The 20,904-nt window shown below is 43.4% G+C and overlaps 2 protein-coding genes and 1 long non-coding RNA gene across 3 annotated transcripts; 1 reads left to right on the top strand and 2 right to left on the bottom strand.

The window, feature by feature from the left end:
- Nucleotides 1-3,140: 3,140 nt before the first annotated feature.
- LOC308487123 lies at nt 3,141-6,413 on the bottom strand. Its single transcript, XR_013991676.1, has 3 exons — nt 6,261-6,413; nt 3,937-3,972; nt 3,141-3,825 (listed from the first exon to the last, which is right to left on the bottom strand). It is a non-coding gene; the product is annotated as an uncharacterized lncRNA (long non-coding RNA).
- Nucleotides 6,414-6,507: 94 nt separating this feature from the next.
- On the top strand, nt 6,508-11,644 carry TMEM167B (transmembrane protein 167B). The gene is made up of 3 exons (XM_081025062.1): nt 6,508-6,625; nt 8,441-8,572; nt 9,126-11,644. The coding sequence occupies exons 1-3, from the start codon at nt 6,616-6,618 to the stop codon at nt 9,206-9,208; spliced, it is 225 nt and encodes a 74-aa protein (XP_080881188.1). The 5' UTR covers nt 6,508-6,615; the 3' UTR covers nt 9,209-11,644.
- A 1,959-nt stretch (nt 11,645-13,603) lies between these two features.
- Nucleotides 13,604-20,405, bottom strand: CFAP276 (cilia and flagella associated protein 276). Its single transcript, XM_081025061.1, has 5 exons — nt 20,227-20,405; nt 16,340-16,456; nt 15,693-15,808; nt 15,210-15,340; nt 13,604-14,797 (listed from the first exon to the last, which is right to left on the bottom strand). The coding sequence occupies exons 1-5, from the start codon at nt 20,305-20,307 to the stop codon at nt 14,727-14,729; spliced, it is 516 nt and encodes a 171-aa protein (XP_080881187.1). The 5' UTR covers nt 20,308-20,405; the 3' UTR covers nt 13,604-14,726.
- Between the last annotated feature and the right edge of the window lie 499 nt (nt 20,406-20,904).

Here is a 20,904-nt window from a genome sequence, read left to right as displayed (position 1 = left end):
TCAGTCTGATTTTGAGAGTCTACAGATGTTCTAAAGACAGATGGAAGTGCAGGCCTGGAAATCCACAGACATTAGGACTAGAGAAAATAGGATTGGAGACACAAACACCAAGGTGATAGTTTAAAGACACAGGAAGGAGAGAAGGGAGGCCAAGGGCAGACCCTTAAAAAAGGTACATCAAGAGAAAGAAAAGACAGAAGGAATGGCTCGAGAGATAGCAAAAGATAAAAGAAAAAAGACAGAGAAGAGAGAGAAGAGGAAGAGGAGAAGAATATGTTTTGAAAGCTAAAACAGAAAAAATTTCAAAAAGAAGCAAGTGGTCAGGTGTGCTCAGTACCACAGAAATTAAAGGCCTTGGATTTGACAATTAGGAGGTGGGAGAATAATCTGGACAAAATAATTTGAGGGCAATGGTGAAGATGGAAGCCAGATTATAAGAGGTGAAGGAATGAGTGTATAGTCGGATAGTGAAAGGAAGAAAAGCAAAGAGAGGAAACTAGCCTCAGAGGGCCGTAGGATCCAGGAAAGTGGACTTTGAATAAATAATTACTGAATGAAGAAGACTGTGAATTTGTATGACCTAGCAAACTGCTAGGAAAAGCCAGGTTTTCATTATAGAAAAAAAATTGAATTGAGTTTTTAAAGAAAAGGATAATGACAAAGGGTATTTGTTCACATAAGAATGGAGTCAGCAGAGAGAGAAGTAGAGCTGAGTTCTGTGACAATAATTTGCAAGGAATGACAGGGGTGGGACTATCAGAAAAGAAAAACACAGGAGGCTGGGTGATGGGCTTTAGGAATGATGGGAGAGTACCAACCAGACCCCAAATTTAGGCAGAAATTGTACAGTCTCATCCTCACCGCGCATCCCCTTCACCTCAGGGTATAGACCTCTGCAATGCTATTCCGTTTGGGGCTTAGGGAGGTAGTCATTGTTTAAATGGCTTTCAGAATTTCCACAATGCAGTCTTAACCATCTGCCTGTTCACCAAATAATGTCCATACTCTTTGGTTAAACATGCAGGCTCTGAGGTCAAATGAGTTGGGTTTGAAGTCCTAGCTGTGCTACCTATCAGCTATTACTTTGAGACAAGTTACTTGACTGCTCCATATATCCATTTCCTCATCTGTGAGATGGGGATAATAATAGTTACTAACCTCATAAGGTTATTATGAGGCTTAGATGTGCTAATACCATAAGGTGCTCTGGGTAGTACCTGGCATGTAGTAAACATTCCCTAAGTGTCAGCTATTTTCATTCAAGAACCTACCTTTCAGCATGATCTTCTGCTGCTCCTCTTCATGAACTTTACATTCCATAAAGCCATGTTCAATTATTCATGCAACAAATATTTATCAAGCACCTGTAAAATGTTCAGCACCTGCTATGGGACTGTGAATAAAATGACAGACAATGCAAATGCACAGTCCAGGGTTTATGAACCTTAGAATGTAGCAGAGGGCGTGGGCATGAATTAAATAGACATTGTGTGCTCTGGAAATTTATGATGGGGGAAGGGGACCCAAGAAGATGAGGGAAGCATCCCTTGAGCAAGTGGGGTTTGAGCTGAGACGTGAGTGATGAATGGAGTTAGCCAGTGAAGGAGGAAGGACAGTGTGCTGTGCTCCAAATTTACCTTGTACTTTCCCATTTCCACGCCTTTGATCACTCTACTTCTTTCTCACTAGAATACCTTTCCTTTCTATTGAAATGCTACATGCCTTTCAGGCGCAACTAAAATGTCTGCTCCTTCCTAAAGCCTTCCCTAGCTTTCCAGCCGAAAGCACTTTGTCCTTTACTCGCTGACAGCACTGAGTTTTCATTTTCCTGTGACACTTCTCACTTTCTACTGTATCTTCTGGTTATTCACACACACACACACACACACACACACACACACACAGCTTATCTTGTCTACTAAATCTTAAACTCACTAAGAACAGAGTCTGTTTCATCTTTCAGCTCCCAAAGGCTAGCACATTCCTTACACTTAAGAAGTCCTGGAACAAATATTTGCAGCATAAATTAATGCCTGTTTGACATCCCTTTTCAAATATGTTGTAATTCAAATAAAGCTATTGTTGTAAGCTGTGCCTTTGGGACTGAACCTACTCTTTGGTTCAACCAGAATGCCATCGTCATGATCCCCAGGACTGATTAGTGTTTGCCACAGTCACTGCAACAACTCCAACAAACAGGCCCCTGTTCTTGACTGACAGGCATTTGGCAGTAACTGCCCATCTTCCTGTGGAGGCTAAAATGAACTGAGGAAAGACTGTGTGAATTGAGTCCCCAGCCAGTGGGACTCTATTTATTCCCTGTAGTTGGACTGAAAGAGCTAGTGACCCACGCTTTGACCTGATGCGAGGCAATGGGCATTTCCAGGGCGACAGAAACACTAATGCTTGAAACAAAATCATCAAAGATCAGTATCAGTGGACAGCATCCTAATTTGAGGCAGTGTGAAAACAAGGGGAAGGGAGCTTTGAAGTCAGAGAGACCTGGGTTTGGATCCTAACTAGCCTTGTGATCTCACTCAATATGTCTTTTTTGAGCCTCAGATTTCTCCTTGAAGAAATATTCTGCAAAACAGTTGTGGAGATCAAAGATAATGTCTTTACACAATGCCTGTGCTGTACTAAAATATGTGTATTCATCTATCTTCCCCAGTACAGTTTGTTCCCTGAGGGCAGGGACCCTTTTTTGCCTCTATGCCTGCAAATCTAGCAAAGTGCCCAACACATAGCAGACATTGGTAAATATTTTTTAAACAAATGAACCACAATAGTAATAGCGTAATAGTTATGGCATACTTACTTCACTTACTTGCCAGGTATTACTGTAAATAGTAATTCATTTAATCCCTCAACAACCCTAGAAAGGAACAACCATTATAACTCAATTGTACAAAGAGAAACAATATTATTTTTTAAGATACAAAATTCTTGGTATAACTAATTTTGAAACAAAAATCTGATGAGATTCCCTTCACATAAAAAAGGTAAAATACTTTATAAAGACTGGAAAAGAAAAAAATATGGTGGAGGGAGAAATAAGGAAGACAATAAATATGAATGAGTAGGAAGAAACAGTAGGAAGGAGAGGAACACATAAAAAAAGGAGAAACATAATAGGGTACTGTGTTTTAGGTTTTAAAAGTTTTTATTTGCATTATTTAAAAAATTGTGCATTCTAATAATTAAAATCATTTTAACAACAACAAAATGGCACTCTGATTAAACTGCATTTTACAGTCTGCAGGACACCTTGGACCAGCTTGGTTTTTACTCTAGATTTCACTATCATCCCACCCAGCTTCTGCCTTCGTCGACATGCAAGTTCTTTTCCTTCCCTGCCAGCCAGACAGGCATAAGGGAGAGGCAGGAGCGGCCTTTGTTGTCAGTGGTTCTGATGTGAAAAGGGGCAGCACAGTCATTTTAAACTTGATCCAACCTCTTTGCATCTTACAAAGTTAAACAGTTAAAAGAAGTAAAGTAAGAAGGCAATGCTTGTGGAACGTACTGGCCCAGCATGCCTCCTTACAATTCGCCTGTTCGCTTCTCCCGTTCAGTCGTTTCTTTTGAAGGCAGTGGATTTTTCTCTTGCATTTCTGTCTTCTTCAATTTCAATTTATCGAATTTCTCAATCTCAGCCCTATCGGGTTCGTCAGACACGGTTGCAGAGGAAACAAGAGTGAGGCGCGCGAACGAGTGGAATCCGATCTGCTCAGTATCGGTCGCGGAGTGCCCGAAAAGGGTAAATTCAGAGCAGAGTGAAAAAGAACCACTTAATCGGAGTCATATATTGTGGTCTACCACTGTTTTCTGAAATAGTAATTAGACAGGTAATCACTCTTCCCAGCTCTTCAACTGATTTCTTTGTCCTTAAACTTTATTCTTAAACACTCTGAGAGTGACAGGGGAGCAAAGACTTACCTTTCACAGCATGACAAAAATTGGAGAGGTTTCCATCTAGTAAAAAATGATAAGGTAAAGTTATCTCCAACAGAGTAAATGGCATGAGTAAAATGTGAAAGCAAAGGGTCCATTTGAAGAACACAGAATAGTCTTTTCACAGCTGAAGTGTAAAGTCCTCATAGGGGTAAGTGGAAAATACTCCTGGAAAGCCTTAAACACCCTGTTTCCCCAAGAATAAGACCTAGCCGGATAATCAGCTGCTCTACTGCATCTTTTGGAGCAAAAATTGATATAAGCCGGTATTATATTACATCGGTTTTTATTATATTATATAAGACCAGGTCTTATAGTAAAATAAGATTGGGTCTTATATTAATTTTTGCTCCAAAGGACACATTAGAGCTGATTGTATGGCTAGGTTTTATTTTCAGGGAAACACAGTAGCAGGGTAAGGAATCAGACATATTCAGCAGGCAGTGGTTGCTGTTAAAGGAAACAACAGTTGTGGTTTGGAGCAAAATTTTCTAGTCCTGAGTTCAGAAGACCAGAATTATTGTTTGAGTATGATACCGGGCAGGCCTTCCCCTAAACCTGTTTAGCTCTAAAATGAGGGTAATAAGGCAGTGGAGTGGATTAAATAAGACCATATGACAAGGTGTGTTTGCTTTGAAAATGTCAAAATATTATGCAAATGTAAGTTTTTATTGTTGTGAGGATATAATTGATGCTTCCAAAGGATTGAAATGGTAAGATCACTAAAGTTATGTCTGTAGGTTAATAAAGGGAGCAATTAGAATGCCATTTTTTTTAAAAGAGTTCATTGATTCAAAGATTATTTACAAATTTTAAATTTGGTGATTAGGGAAAAGAAATGTAATCATAGAAACTGGGGAATTAATTTGCCTTTAAACATTTCAAATGTCAGCCGAGCATCTATTAGAAATGTAGGACTGGAGCACGGGTAGGCCATCAACTTAAGAACTCTGCATAGAGGTTGTAGTGGAAACCGTGGAACAGAATAGGTCACCACGTGAGAGTTAATAAGAAAAAGAAGGTGTGGGTATCCTAGGAGCATCTATATTTAGGTGGAAAAAGAACCTGAGTAAAGAAAACAGTGAGGTCAGGGAGGCTAGTGCAGTTTCATAGCATCCAAACAGGAGGAGAATGTTTTTAGATGTAGATGAGCTACATGATTCAGGCTAAATCAGTGAAAAAGAATTTGTTTAGGACCTGGTTAGAGGGGCTTGGGGCCTTTATCCAAGCAGGAAATTAAGAGTCAGTTGCTAGTGAGGATGCCAGTGCTGATGCTGTTTTAGATCATGATTGGTGACAGGTTCAAAGGCCAAGACAATTAGGGATTTTTGTTTAGTTTTGGTTTTGAGTGGTCCTGAGCAATTCTTTCGGGCAGGGGGATTCGTGTGTGTGTGTAAGTGTGGGCATATCTCTGGCTTTCTCTTAGGTTTTGTCTTGTAATATTCCATTTGTTTTTTTGATTCTACACTTATGTATATTATCGCAAGGAGTCTGTACTGCAGCAATCATACTTTTGTGTTTTGCCTCTCCATACTCCAGCTCCCAGAGGCTTTGGTAGGTTTTCTTCTGCGTGACCAAGCAGGCCGTAGCCAGCAGATGGCACTGCAGCAAGAGGGGCATACAGTCAGTCCCTTTAGGACCGTGACAAGCACTGCAGACCCGTAACCTTATAATTTCAGCCTCAGAGGACTCAGAGTCGATCTCTGGCCCGGCCTCGAATAAGGCAGGTCGAGTTATGTGCAATTAAGGACTTCAATTTATAAAATGGAATCTGTGGCTTTGTCTCCTCCAGCCCATCCCCACCACTAACACCTGACGATACTTCTCATCAGCTTGTGAAAGTGTGAGAAGCGTTAACCAGACATCGCCTATTCTTAGTGAAAGTGGCCGAGGAGACCCCAGCATTAACGAAGTACAGGGGATAATCGAGACTCCTGAAAGTTTAAATAAAAAATCCATGCAAACAAACAGGCAATTATATGAATGTATCCTGACAACATGGAGCTTTAGGATCTGAAATACGCGACTTGTTTTTGTTATAATGTTCCTTATTTCATTTCGAAAGATGCAGCCTGACTATCCAGATTTCCCTACGGAGTTAAGAGCCGCGCAGCAAGGGCAGCTCTGGAGGCCGCAGGAGCTGCCTCTTGACGCCTAGTATCAGGGTTATCTTAAGTGAAAGTCCGGGACCGCGATGCAGGTGGGCTGCTGCTTACACACACACACATACACACACACACACACACACACACACACACACACTCCAGCTGTTAAGGCACAAAGTAAATTGCAAAGCTGCAAGTCCTCACCTTTTCACCAACAACGACGCGAACGGCTCAGGTTACACCCCAGCATCAATTCCGCAGAGGCCTCCCAAAAGAGACTTGATTACCATGGCCACGTAGGAAGCCTCCCGGAGAGCGCGCGTCTGACCTCTACGGCAGCACGCACGCCCCACTCCCGAAGGTCCCCTAGCTCGGCGATCTGCTAGCCACTCCTGATTGTGTTCGGTGCTCGCCTCTCTGCTCTTGCGCCTGCGTAATACGCCTCCTGCCCGTCGCTGCGGACGAGATCGGGAAGTGTCAAGCGGGAGCTGGGTTCCCCCGCCTTCGCCACTACCACCGCTGATCCCGGACCCCCTAGCCAGGCCGGGGCCCAGCCGCGATGACGAACGGTGAATGCCAATGCCCCGAGCGGAGGATGGGAGGGAAGGACGAAGGAAACGTAGCGGGCGGGGCCGGGACTGACGTGGCGGTTCTCCCCGCCCCCTCCCCGCGCAGCCCCCCTTGGCTTCTGGGTGCCCCTGTACCCTGCACCCCCGTGCGGTTCCCTGGTCCCGTGCCCGTCTAGAAGCCCAGTGCCTCTCGTGCCCACACCCTGAGTCCTCGGTCCCCAGCCTGTGCTTCCCCTTCTTCCCTTCCTAGAAGTTCGTTCTGACCCTTACAAGCCTCTTGGAGGGTCCAGTCCCGGCTGAACTGTCGCTTTAGCATCAGCGAGAAGAGAGGATCCTTCTCCCAGCCCCTTACATTCTCATACTTTAGGCTCGTTGGGAGGACCAAGAAATCACTGAGGTTCTCAGAGCCCCACACTTTTGGGGGGTGAATGTAGATCCTACAAAAGTTCTTGTTTTGAAAAAAAATGCCGAAAAGCTTTCTCTTGCTTGATTCTAAAGTTCTATCTCGGTGACCCCATCTGGAGATCCTGGCTAGTGTTGTAAAGGGTGGGATTTAGACATTGCCTTTTCTCAGTGTGGCAGTTGCCATCTTGTGTATCTGACCTAATTTTTCAGGCGTCTTCAACTTGATAGACATGATTTCCGAATTCCAGGGAAGGGCAGGAAGCAGGGCTTTCATGGTCTTTAGAGTCAGAGCTACAGGGGAGAAGAAGAAGAGAAAGCCTCTTAGCCAGTATGACTCGAGGGGCACAGGAAGACACTTCTCAAAGTACCTTCTCTGTAAGCCTGGCGCTGAAGACTCAAATTTCACCTCCCTGTGACTTTTGGCATTGTCTGCAAACACTTAAGAGGTTGAAAAGACTAGCACATAAAGGCATTGTTCGTCATAAAAACTTAGTGTATGTATTAATTTACTGGACTCTTTTGTGACACCTAGCTGTGAGATCGTTTTTACTGGGGGGAGAGAGAGAGCCAGAGTGGTCCAGGACTGGCAGACCAGAGCAAGGAATCATCTGAACCGGGAAATAAGAGAGCAATCTGACACACAGTAATTACTGAATAAGTTTCAGCCACCCTTTTGTGGTTCTACATCTTTTTTTGGCAATTAGGTAATTCATTGTGCTTACAGGTGCAAGACATAGCTCAGTTTACATGTGTAAGAAATAGAATTGTTCAAAGCTTTTTGTTTCCACAATTGTTCCACTATGTTGAAGCCTCAGATTTTTTTTTTACAAGAATCTGTTGTTATTCTGGCAGAAATTTGATTTGTAAGTAGCACATCATGCATGAAATGTAAGATAAGCTTAGGAAAATTGTGGTCATATGGATTCTAACTCTTGTCATTTCCCTTAAGCTTCACTGTTTGCCTTAACATTTTCTTCAACAGATACAGATCTGAGAGACTTGGCTAAATATCTAGCTCTCCTTCATCACATGAGTGATTTATAATAAGAACATGTTTGATTCTCTCAGTTGAGGCTCTAAGGATTCTTATGCTTCTCTCAACCTATTGCCAACACTGGCCATTCCTGAGAGGCTGATTCCACATGAACTGATACACTCTTCTCAGGACTTATAGTTTGTGAAAGGGGAGGAGTGCATAGGGCACAGTGAAATTGTTTTAAGGGAGATGCCTTTTTTGGGAATAAGGTAACCTTGTCAGTCCCAGGACCTTGGCTTCCTCTTGTCAAGGGTTGGCACTGTAGTTGAGGTTATCGTGATAGTTTATCACACTCTGCTTCTTGGCGTTCTCTGATGGGATTACCTGTCCCTAATTCAATTAGCACCAAAGGTTTTCTTTTCTTCCTGTAATAGTGTACTCCTTGGATGGGATTCTGGTGTTTGGTTTGCTCTTTGTCTGTACCTGTGCCTACTTCAAGAAGGTTCCTCGTCTCAAAACCTGGCTGCTATCAGAGAAGAAGGGAGTTTGGGGTGTGTTTTACAAAGGTAAGATTATATCTGCACAGGAAGAGGAGATTGCCATCTCTGGACAGTGAGGTGCTACAAAGTGGAGGATGAGATAGACTAGGATTGTATTTGGTTCCACTTTTACATAATTGTTTATTTTAGCATCAAGGTAATTTTAATATGCTCCGTGGAGTAAAAGTTTATAAACTAAACATTTTAGACTTGACTGGAATTGTTGGGAGGAATATTTTCCCAATGAGATTTTACTGAATTTCTGGAAAGAATATTTTGGAGTGTCTTTTGTTTTGATTTCATTAACACAGATGCTTTCTGACTTTTCATTTTGGGTACCTTTAGCTGGAATCCTACCTACCTAAATCTGTTTTCAAAACAGGGCAAAATATAAACAGTATATTCACCTAGGACCTAGACCTTAAGGGTAGTATTTAACACATTCCTGGGTGGGTTCTTGAGACTCTTGATAGGCCTCTCTACACCTGTGACTAGTGGTTTCAAAGTATCACCTTGAAAGTGAGGACATATATGAAGGACAGGCTGTGATTTCTTTTCTCTTTTCACTTTTGCCTGCTAGCTGCTGTGATTGGAACCAGGCTGCACGCTGCTGTGGCAATCGCCTGCGTCGTCATGGCCTTTTACGTCCTGTTTATAAAATGAATTCCAAAGCATCCATCTCATCAACTGCCAACCTAGGGGACAAAGGTGAAGAACCTGTCAGAGGCCTGGGCCCAGCATAGGAGAATTCAGCTAAAATCATGGAAGTCCCCAGTATGACACCACAGCACCTGTCCCTACCATATGCAGGGAAAACTCCTCATGGTTGCAAACATTATTTATGCTTCAGGAGACTCCAGAAAGCCAACTTCCTTTGACCTGTGTGTAAATCAGTCTTCGGCAGAGAGCACATAATGACCAGATAAATTAAGCCCTTCGGTAACATTTTATACCTCCTGCTTAAAAACCTGTCACCTATTTTGTTCCTCAGATCTCATCAAGATCTTTTCAAACTGAGGCTCATTAGGGAAGGACATAAGCTATATTCAGTCTCTTGGAAGAAGATCATTTTCAGAACTTGACTTTTTTTTTCCCCCACTGTTTGTTTTGCATTTGGCAAATTGGCAGGGGGTGGGGGGGGCTGGGTGGGAAACAGGAGTTATATACGATGCCAAGAAATCTTTTGGCTTTGGAAATTTATCTTTCATATACCCATCTGGGAACATAAGAGAGAGGCATGGTCCTCATTGCAAAAAGAGAACAGATGAAATAGCTATGCTGTGTGCAGGGAGCTGGAGAGTTTTGCCAAGAGAATCTGGGCCTACATAAGATTTGGGAGTTAATCTGTCTATGATGAGACCAGAAAGCAGTAACTTAGACAAGAAAAAATGTTCTGTTCACCAGTATTCCCCAAAAGGAGACTTCACTCTATCAAATGGTATATGAAAGATGAATCCACTTGTTATTTTCCTAAAGCCTTTTTATATTTTGTAAATTACCGAGTGCTAAATACTGTTACTCAGTTTTAAATGCCACCACTAGGGGAAACAGATGATTGAAGAAATAATTGTTTAATATATTTGCAGTCCGGGTAGAAGAAATAAATCTAGTATATTAATTCATATACTAGTAAAATCATTTAGTATGAGAATTTATTGTGTTAGATGGAAGTTTTTTCATGTTATCCAAGATACAAACTTATTCTTTGTTTAAACCTGGGTTATTATGGCAATATTTAGTTATTTGTTTTTCTTGGCCAGCTCTTCATTTTCTTCATATTGCAGTACTCTTTGGCTGTCTCTTGAAAATATGGTAAGAACATGAGAAATTTGAATGAGTGAAAGAAGTTGCTGATATTCATAGGCATGACTGGACAGTTCATGGAATCCATGAATAAAAAAGGAGGGTGTTTTCTAAAGTAAGGAAAACAAAGGTTTGCAGCTGAGATTGATGGTTTTTCCATGGAGTATGGTAACTCCTGAGCTAATCATTTTAGATGACTCAACCTTTGAAGGGAAGACTTCTCCATTCCCTCTTCCTTATAGCTGCAAAAGAATCAACTTGCATTTATGAAGCCTAAAACTTCTTTATTAAAAAAAAAGTTGGTCTAAAATTAAGTTATTGTAAAAAGCAAGCATGGGCATAGGTCTACCAGTTGAATTGTCCATTAAAGTAAAACTAGACTGTGGATAAGTTAGGTGTGGCTGACCCCTGTATATCAGTAAGTTGTCTTTGATCTTCAAAAGAACAAAGGCTGCTAGGAAGTTTAGGTTCTGAAATAGGCAGGTCGGTGCTTCGAAGATTTCTAGAAGTATAGAAAGTCATCAAGTAAACACTACATGTCTAATCATCTCAGAGTTGTGGCTGTTCTCTCTTCAGGAATTGGTCCACAGGGTAACTTTCAATGATTCATATGTTTTCCATGGTCATTTCTGAGGAGCTTTCACATGAGAGAAAGGAAAGCTATTGGAACAGGAAAGAAGAGTTACACCTCATGGGTGTGAGTTTGGGACCTGTTGACCAACCAGAATGTCGCTCTCTGGAAATACAGGTTCAGCATGTTTGCACTTGTTATTTTGTAGCTTTAATGACTTTTGTTCTCTAATAGGGCTAATGTCTCTAAGTTTGGTGCTTAGAGTTGCTTCATATTTTAAACTAGTTCCATTTCATAGTTCTAGTTTTTCAAACCAATTTTTGCAGCCTCTTGGGTGGGTCATCTTGACTGAACACTTGAATTGTTATATTTTGAGATGTTTTCATACCAGAATGTACCAAAAAGTGCACAGAATGAAGGTAATTTACAGCAAGAAACAAACACCTTATTTCATTTGACTCTATGTAAGCAGATAAGCAGAAACCTATTTGCTTGATGTGTCATATATTTTTGACTGAAAAGTATAGAAGTTGTTCCCCTAAAAGAGTCTTTTAGAGTAGGAGAATGGGGATAGCAATATCACCTCAGATTCAAACTGGCATCTCCATAAACCCTATATGCCAGGGTGGAAGGAAGTCAGCATTTTCTAGTTGAAATACAATTTTTTATTCACCATTGTCTGCACAAAGCCTTGAAAATAAAAACTTTCCCTACCGTTTTTGTCCATTTTATGTGTCACTTGCTGAATTTCTTGAACTTTGTTCATTACTCCCTTGGGTTATGCCCATAGTATACCTTTGTCGTTTACAATTGTTCCTGTTAACCCCTTGTGATGGTCTGAATATAAGATATAGTTCAGAATCTATGAGTATAGCTTTCTCCTTTGGGAAGCTGATATATATATATATATATATATATATATATATATATATATATATATATATATGTATACAGATATGTGTGTGTGTATATATAAGCTTATGTATTTCAGCATGTATGTACATATAAAAATAAATTTTGAGGTATATTGAGTAGGGTATATGGTATTCCCAAATACATTTTACCTACTACTGCTATTAAAATCCAAGTATCATCTGCCATTACTAGCCATAAACCTCATTCAGGTGACGTTATCAGGTTAACCAGCCGTATGCCTAGAATATCTGACCCCATGAGATTCTGACATGTACACTGGATACTTTTCCCTTATGTGTTTATTCCAACTGCATGGTGACACTGGCACAAGGACAAATATAACTCCACAAATCATTTTCTACTAATCCCCCAAAATTCTAATTTTTCTTCCTCTACACATACCTGTATCACTGAAAAAGGAGAAAGAAGGAACTGATACATTAAAATTGTGCCCTCTAATGTAAAAGGAGCTAATTCTACTTATATAAGCACTACTGCGTTTCATTTTACTCATTCTGGAGTTTGAAAGTGATGTTTTAATGGATCTGAAAGTAAATGAAGATTCAGCAATACAACTCCCACAGCATCAAGTTTAGGGAGCGAGCGGGCTCTCTGTACGTGGCGACAGGGATATGCCTTCTACCTTTACTCATTCCACAGCTATCTTGACTACCTAGTCCTTGATTGAAATAACCTATTCTCATCTTTCCCTTTGGTAAAATGTTTGCCTTCTCCCTGTTGAGAAGCTGATGTTCGTAATGACCAGAATTGGCCTCCATGGGAAAGGAATCATTCACCATAAATCCCCTGAGATTGAATCATCTTATATCCAGAACTTGAATCAAAGAAAAACTATAGATATGGATAGAAATATGTAATTGCACAAAGATCAAAAGACCACCACGATGCAGCCTTGTGGAATTTGTCCCCTTCCTTGGGACCCGAGTTCCCTCCGAGCCACGCGAGGGCAGCAAAGCGCGCACTCGATGAGGGCCTGGCCTCGGTCGTTCCTCCCAGAATCCTCCGAGGCGGGGAGGGATATAGGAGAGGCTGCGGGGTTCCGTCCCTTTACCGGAGGGAGCGGCCTGGGGTGAGGGCTGATAGTGGTGTGCGGCGGTGTCGCGTGGAAGGCGTGTGCGAGCCGAGTGTAAGTGGACGTGTGAGTGTGTGAGCGCGCGTGGGTCGTGCAAGACGAGTGCGTGCGCCCCCCCCTTGCGCTCCTCCCCCCGCCTACACATTGATCTTATTTGATCGGGTTGGGACCCCAGCCCCGCCGGGCCGACCCGAAATGAGATGCTCCCTCCTGCGAAGCCCCCGCCTCGGAGGCGCTGTGCAGCGAGGCCCCTAAGGCGGCGCCACGCCGCGGTCCCGGAGGTCCGGGAGCTGGTCCTACCGGGCCCGGCGCTCAGAAGTGATGAATTGATCAGATAGACGAGGCCGGGCTTGTCCTGGGCCGCTGATTATCGAGGCGATTCTGATCTGAGCCCGGCCCCGGGGCACGGCTGCCCGTGGCGTGGGGCTCACGTGTTTGCGGTCGGCGGCGGGCGAGGACGGCAGATGAAGGCGCTGTCACCTTGCCCGTGGGAGCGGGAGCTGGCCGGGGACGGAGGCCGCGCTCCTCCCTAGCGGCCTCCTTTCCTGTAGGCCTGCCCGGTCACGCTGACTGTAAGGAGCCCACACGGGCGCCCCCTAAAGGCTAATACAGCATCCGCCGCTGAGGCCTGTGTGTGTCTAACTACGTGAGAGAAGCTGGAGAGCGCGTAAGAGTTGGGATTCCAAGGACCCGCCCCGATTTACTGAATTAGAATGATCAGGAATCTGTATTTTTAAAAGCCTCAATGCATGAATCACAGGAATACATTTTTTCATGTTCAGTATCAAATAACCAGCGCGAAGTGACTATCCAGAAAGACCCCTCTCTGCCTTTTTCAGCCATTCTAAACGAGAACAAACTTCACAGTGCCACTTGGCAGCAGACATCATCTGAATAGGTTGGAGTATCTCTGGGGAGGAAGGGCTGTGATCGTTTGACGGTATGTAAGGACCCTGCACCTGAGTACCAGGAAGAAGCCTTTTCCTTTCTGAATTATTCAACAATACACATGCTGTTGAAACTTAGAAAAGGGAATTTAGCGTACAGTATTCTAGAAAGTCTGCCCTTTTTTGCCCAATCTAGCAGCAGGTTCCTACCAGTGACTTGTTATTTTAGAACCCACGTTAATGCATCATTTTTAGGTACTTTCAAACCCAAGCACCAGATTGTTGAGCCATGTTTATGAGAATGGGAGGCTATATATCACAGCACAAACTAATGCAAAGAAAAGGAATTGATTTCCGGCAAGGAGACAGTAGCAAAGTTAGAGAATCAACAATGGCAAGGAGGTTAGACCAGGGAGATGAAGCTTTCATGGGATAGTAGAGCCCAGCAGGTGACTTATCCAGGTCAGAAATCTGTTAAGTGTGACATCAGCATAAATATTAATGCTACGTAGAGCTGCTAAGATTACAGTGATTGTAAGCACATTAGGACAATGGGCTATGTCCGTTTCTTTTTCCTCAACATTTAGCTCAGTGCCTGACACAAATGTTGAATGGATGTATCTATGGTTGGAATGACTCCAGTTTACAAAATAGGAATAAACTGCCTGCTGCCAAAAACTGCTGTTCTCTCCTAAATCCTTATCTTTTAGGCAAGATGACTTTCCAAGTTGCCAATGTGTCCTGATTTCTAGAAGTTGGGAAACTTCCCTCGCAGATTTTAAGAGTAGTGGAGTGGCAACTCATCGTCCATGGGTCACAGGCACTTCAGGCTTCGTCTTGCACAAATCTATTTAATGGAGATGGGCAGCAGGACGTTCCACTCTGATTAATTAGTCCAGGGGCATGTCAGTACTAAGTGGAGAAGAAGCCACCATCCGTCTTTCGAGAGTAGCCTCCATTGGTAGCTGCAGTATGAGGGGCCACTGTGGAGAAAAGAGGGAGTGGGCCGTAAATTTCAGATCCTTTGCCTTTTCTGGGAACCTGTAATCACCCATACTTTTATGGGTACTATGGAGAAGGTTCTTGTAACAGCTGGAAAACTGGCATGTAGAGGACAGATGGGAGGTAGCTGAAGGTCTACTCCCAGGTTTTTGCCCTTTGCTGGAAATTTTTGTCCCCTAGACCGAAGCCTGAGTTAGAGGCTCTGAAAAATTGAATGCATTCCATAGTCAGCATGTCCCCTGATATTAGTCTATGACGATCCTATTTTAATCACTGCTGTTCCAAGACCGTCAGTTATCTCCCATATTCCCTAATAGCCAATCACTTCAACTTCCTGATTCCTGGGTCCATTTAGAAAAACTTGCACCACCGATCTGCCCTTCTAACCCTTACCTATGGATCCCTGGATGCTGTGGATGGAGTCCTTCTTCGGGTTGATCCAGTGTCTGATGTTAGCTCGGGAATTGATAGGGGGGAATGCGGGAGGGGGTAAAAATTCTCCAGGGAATTGAATCTTGAGGATTCTAGAAGATGGTATGGAGAAGAACAGGGGAGAAAAACCAATCAAAAGGAGAAAAATGAGGGAACGATAGTTGCATGCAACCTCAAAAATGAAGTAACCAAAGGCCCTTTTTTACCCTCTGGAATTAATGGAAGATTTTGTTTGTTTATACAGACAAGCACAATCTTGGAGGATCTCTATTCATTTTAGACAATACAAAATACAGAAATTATTTACAGGTACAGATGTAAAACACAAATCTGAACAGAAATATTAATAAGTACCTATTCATTGTTATTTTCCAGGTGACACTTTACCATATATGATTAGGTGGCTTGTCCTTAGTAGGGGGAGGCTGCACCTCCTCCACGTACCCGTGGGTTTCCTGGATGGTCTCTGGGTGTGTCAGGATCTCACTGTTGTTCTTGAATGCGTGCATGTGGTGGTTGTACAAGGCTGCTAGACGGAAATCCAGGTCATCCTTCGGTATCTATAGAGGAAGTCAACTCCTCCAGAGTTAAGTCACCACCTCTATCCCACATCCACGTGCTCTACTCAGGTTCTGTTGGGCTCTACTTTTCCCCCAAAGCAGACTGAACCCCTTTTGGGCCTGAGATCCACCAACTCTACACACCAAATGGCACGTGATGACTCCTGTCAATAGTTCTCTCACGTTTGGGTCTAAGGAGTAGTGAACTCTCCCTGTAGACATGGGAATCACTATCCTGCCCCTGACTGGGCCTTACTTCATTTGTGGTTATAGTCAGCCTTTGTTTTAATCAGGAGAGTGAGAAGTTTGATGAGAAAATGATTTGCTCTAGATAATTGACTGGAGCAAACCCCCAAGCTGTCTGACTTCTCAGAGTCCAGATAAATTGGTATTTGTTGTTAGATTTGGTAGGATCTTGGATTGGGAACCAAAGGGAAGATACTAAAGCAGTCAGGGACAAACTACCTTTCAAAGAGGACATGAACGAGTCCAAAGTGATGTAAAGAGAAATAGCATTTCAGTGTTAGTTACCTCAGGTACGAAGAAATGAGCATCCCGCCTCATGGAGGTGATCGTGGGAGTTGAGCTGAGCCGAATCCAGGGTTGCTGTAGTTGAGCAAGGTGAGTGGGGTTCTTATATGGTGATTTCTGTAAAAGAAATCACACCCAGTACATGGTTATAGGTCCTTGCTGCTGTGGTAGCTTCAGTGACATCCATCCCTTAGTCCTTCTTATTTTTTGTTGTTTATTTATTGTTTTCAATTATTTTTTAAGTATAGTTGGCATACAATATTACATTAGTGATATTGCTTTCAGGTGTACGATATAGTGATCCAACATTTTTATACCTCACAATGTGGTCACCTAATTCTAGTTATCTGTCACTGCAAACTCATCACTATAGTATTGACTATATTCCCTTTCACCCTTTTCACCCATCTTTCCATTCCCCTCCCCTCTGGCAACCATCCTTTGGGTCTCTGTTTCTCTGAGTGTTTTTGCTTTGTTCATTTTTTTTGTTTTTAGATTCCACATGTAAGTGAAACCATATAGTATTTGGCTTTCTGTGTCTGACTTATTTCACTTAACATAATCTCTAGGTCTATCCATGGTGTCGCAAATTATATACATACATTATATATGTACCACATCTTTACCCACTCATCGGATGGACACTTAGGTTCCATATCTTGACTATTATAAATAATGCTGCAATGAACACATGGGTGCATGGATCTTTTCAAATTAGTGTTTTCATTTTCTTCGGATAAATACCCAGAAGTGGAATTGCTGGGTCATATGGTAGATCTGTTTTTAGTTTTTTGAAGAACATCCTATTTTAATTGAATCTCAGAGGAACATCTGCAAAGAGAAGAATGATGTGGGGCAAGACTCCGAAGGCTTTTGATCCTTCTAAGTCTTCAATCTTAGAACTGACAGAAATGGGCCAGGAATACAGACAAAGGGGTGAAGTGGGATGAGGAGGGGGGCAAAAGGGAGGAGCGAGTAAGAAATGATGAGTTCAGGTTTAGATGTCCTGAATTTGAGGACAAGGTAAGACATCCTAAGGCAATTAAGTAGAAAACTGAAGTGTGCAACTTATCGGAGAGCTCGGGACAAGTAATAGAAATGCGGGGGCTGTCCCCATGAAGTAGTGCAAAAAGGAAGCCTGCAAAAAGGAGTGTGGCCCAAAGGAAGAAGTGGTTCATGACTGCACAATATTATAACTGGGGGGAGGGGAGAGAAGGAAGGAAAAGGGAAAGGATACTAAGAGGCAACCAGAGGCGGGAGAATCAGGAAAGTGCAGTGTGTAAGCAGGTGAGAAGATTTCAGTAAGCAGGGAAGGGTCATTGTGACTGCAGGAACACCAGAGAAAAGCTCCATTGGACATTCAATCCTCTAAACAAAACTTCACAAGCATGGATGTGAAAAGCACATGACTGGTTTCTTCATTACATGTAAAATGTCATATTGTTCACCACTGTGACCCCAGTACCTAGCCCAGCGACCTAACATATGCTGTTCAGAAATGAAGCATTGGTTGAATCAATGACTGAATTCCAGTGAGTACAACTACAACCTAGTAGAAATGTCATTCAACCTATCTTATGTTGGGGCTGTGTCCTGCCCCCATATGTGGCAAAGTGCTGTGTGATTCAGCTCAATTAGATATTAATTGTACAGTATGTACCAAGCATTGGGCTGTCATTAAGAAAGATGCAAAATGAAACAAGAAAACTACAAATATACATGATGCAAGCATAGGCAGCTCTCCCATTCCTCGAAGACTACATAAGCGTCATCATCTCTACCAGCAAAAGAATGAGGTTGTCTTCCACCAAGAAAGTCAAGCGCGGATGCTGTCTTCACATCTACTTTCCATTTCAGAGAAAGGGAAGTCCCTTTTATTCAAGAATAACCCTTCTTCCCTGAACCCAGCCCTTCCCTGTGCCTCAGAGACCTGCGGCGTCCTGGGACCCCGTACTCAGCTGCTCTCATTCTTTTATCACTGTCTAGCTACTACTATCAACTCCGCTAAAGAGCCAGACTCTTCTTCGAGAGTCATCGTTTACTATCTCCACTTCCTCCCCCTTCCCATCCCCTCTTCAGTCTGGCCTCTGCCCCGAGCACCCACTGAAACTGCTCTTGCTGGTGACCAGTGATCTTTGTGGCTAGGTCAGGGGGATCCTTTCCAGATCAGATCTTTTTTGACCTCTGCAGTTTCTGGCACCATGATTCTGATTCTCTCAAATGTTCTCTCCACCTCCTGTGGGTCCACCGCCTCTTGGTTTTCCTCCTGCTTTTAGCTGTTATTTCTCAGCTCTTTCCTTCTCTGCCTCTTAGACAGTGGCATTCCCCAGGGGTTTAGTTTCTGCTTTTCTTAGGCTCACATTCATTGGATGAGTTCATTTCCTCCTCTGGATTCACCTACCTTGTGAACACTGTGACTTCCATCCTCAACCCAGAACTCTCAACCATGCTGCCTACTATCCATCTCTACTTAAACGTCCCACAGGCATCACACAAGCAACATCTGCATAACTGATCTGAACATCTTTCTCCCCACACCTGCTTACCCTGGATGCCTCATTCGGTTAATGGTATCAATTAAGCCCTCAGAAACCTAGCAGTTACCCTAGACACGTCTGCTCTCTTGGGCTCATATCCAGTCAGCCACAGAGTCCCAGCAGTTCTGCCCTTTACATCTATTTGTACCTTATCACCATCTTCTGGATCCTTCCTGCGGCTCCTGCCTCCTGGCTGATCCCTTTTGTGTCCCTCCATCTATCCACTATCACTAGTGCTTTCTAACACCCATCGATTGTGTCGCTCTCGAGCTTAAAATCCTGACATGATTCCCCAGAACCTGTAGAATGAAATCCTAGCTCACTAGCATAGTGTGTACACAGCACACCAGCCCAACAAGGCCATTTCTCCAGCTCCTGCTCTCTCCATTCCTCCACCTCACACCAACACTCCAGCCATTCTGGATTCTTTGGCCCCTAAACAAATCACCCTCTCTCTCCTTTCCAGGTGTATGTATATCTGCCGTTTCCTTTGCCTTGAATGCCTGTTTCCTGTTACCTGCTTCCTAACTCACAGTCCATCCCCTCCCTCACTTGGCCCAGCTAACTCATATTTCATTGTCAAAACTCACCTGCTGGGAAGCTTTCCTTTAAGCGCTCAGTTCTCCTGACACTACATATAACAACTGTCACAACACGTGCTATTGTGCGAGCATTTTTGCTACTGAGATTATCAGTCTGGCTTTTCTACTAGAGTTTCTTTAGAGCAGGAGCTATACCTAATTTATCTATATATCCTCAGTATTTAGCAGAGTATGTGGCATATAGTAAATAATAAATGTTGAATAATAAAAGGAAGCTCTTTGATTTTGTTATTAAGCCACAATTACTATTTAATTCACCTTATTTCGCATCACTTCAAACATCCCAAACACATCTACCAGATAAAAAGATCATCTAAATTCCCAAATCTCACACACACACACACACACACACACACACACACACACACATATTCCAGCATTAACCAGAAGACAGACGTATAAAGCATGACCTAGTGGCTTTCGGAGAATTCTCTCTCATCCATATCTCATATATCTTTAGAGAACAGTTTTCCAAACAGGGCAAAGGGTGGCTTGGTAGAACCTGGGCCTGTTTAAGCCCCATTATACCTATCATTGCTTTGGGTGGCGAGACCCCCTTATTCCTCTGCTTAAGAGCACCTCTGAAACGTTAGTAGACCTGAATACGGGGAGGTGGAGGCGGGCAGAAAACAGACTTCTGCGGTACCTGACTCAGTGTCCTCACCAGAGCCCTTTAAGTTACCATCTCTGCCCCTCACGCTGACAGAAAGAGTGCCATCGAGCCTGCTGGGACTCTGGGACACAGTACCTTGGAAGTCTGCAGTTTTCCCACACGGGAACCATCATTATCCAACGTAGGGTACTGGAAAGGGTCTCGGGTGGGTGGCATCGTAAAATGCTCAGCGAGACACTCTTAGGAGGGATGGGAGGCCCGCAGGCTTCCTATAACCTTGCACGCAGAGGATCCGGGACCCAATTGTTTGGAACGCCCCCTTTCGGTTGCCAGGCAACCGTCCTACGGTCTATGACTGAGGTGAATTCGAGAAGAGCGCCACCTGGCGGCTCAACGCGGGAGGCCCCACGGGAGGAAGCGACTACACCGAAAACCGGGAAAGCGCCGCTGAGCGTACCCAGGAGCCCTGGATTTGCACTCGTGAGCACTAGGAGAAAAACGCCGGCCTCTCGGCGTGCAGGACTTCTGCAAGAGATTTCAGTTGTCGAAAGAAGGGCTAAACGATGACCCAGCAATTTCCTTCTCTCTCGCATCTAGCAAAAGGATTTTTCAAAGCAATGACAGAATGGGGATGTCCAGAGACTAAGAGCCCACGTGTAGTACTTGGACAATTGCCGGCTAAGCAAACTGTCCTTGCTTAAACCCGGCTTAGCTATACGAGTCTCAAGGCTTCGCATCGAGCCGGTTGCAAAGGCACGGATGGAGTTGGCGGGACGAAGTAAGAGCTCCAGAAACGGCTGCCTCTGCAGTCGG

The sequence above is a fragment of the Rhinolophus hipposideros genome, assembly GCF_964194185.1.
Source record: "Rhinolophus hipposideros genome assembly, chromosome: 19".
NCBI lineage: Eukaryota > Metazoa > Chordata > Mammalia > Chiroptera > Rhinolophidae > Rhinolophus > Rhinolophus hipposideros.
Note: the sequence above shows the minus strand (reverse complement) of the source record. Positions and strands in the feature narration are given on the sequence as shown.

Bases quoted from the DNA above. Each gene is read 5' to 3' on its own strand.
- TMEM167B (XM_081025062.1), top strand. The intron at 8,573-9,125 runs GTAAGATTATAT...TTTGCCTGCTAG, and splicing joins TTGGGGTGTGTTTTACAAAG to CTGCTGTGATTGGAACCAGG.
- CFAP276 (XM_081025061.1), bottom strand. From the start codon at position 20,307: ATGCCACCCACCCGAGACCCTTTCCAGTACCCTACGTTGGATAATGAT. The intron at 15,341-15,692 runs GTACGTGGAGGA...ACCATCTTCTAG, and splicing joins ACCATCCAGGAAACCCACGG to AATCCTCAAGATTCAATTCC. The intron at 14,798-15,209 runs GTAAGGGTTAGA...TTTTCTCCACAG, and splicing joins CAGCATCCAGGGATCCATAG to TGGCCCCTCATACTGCAGCT.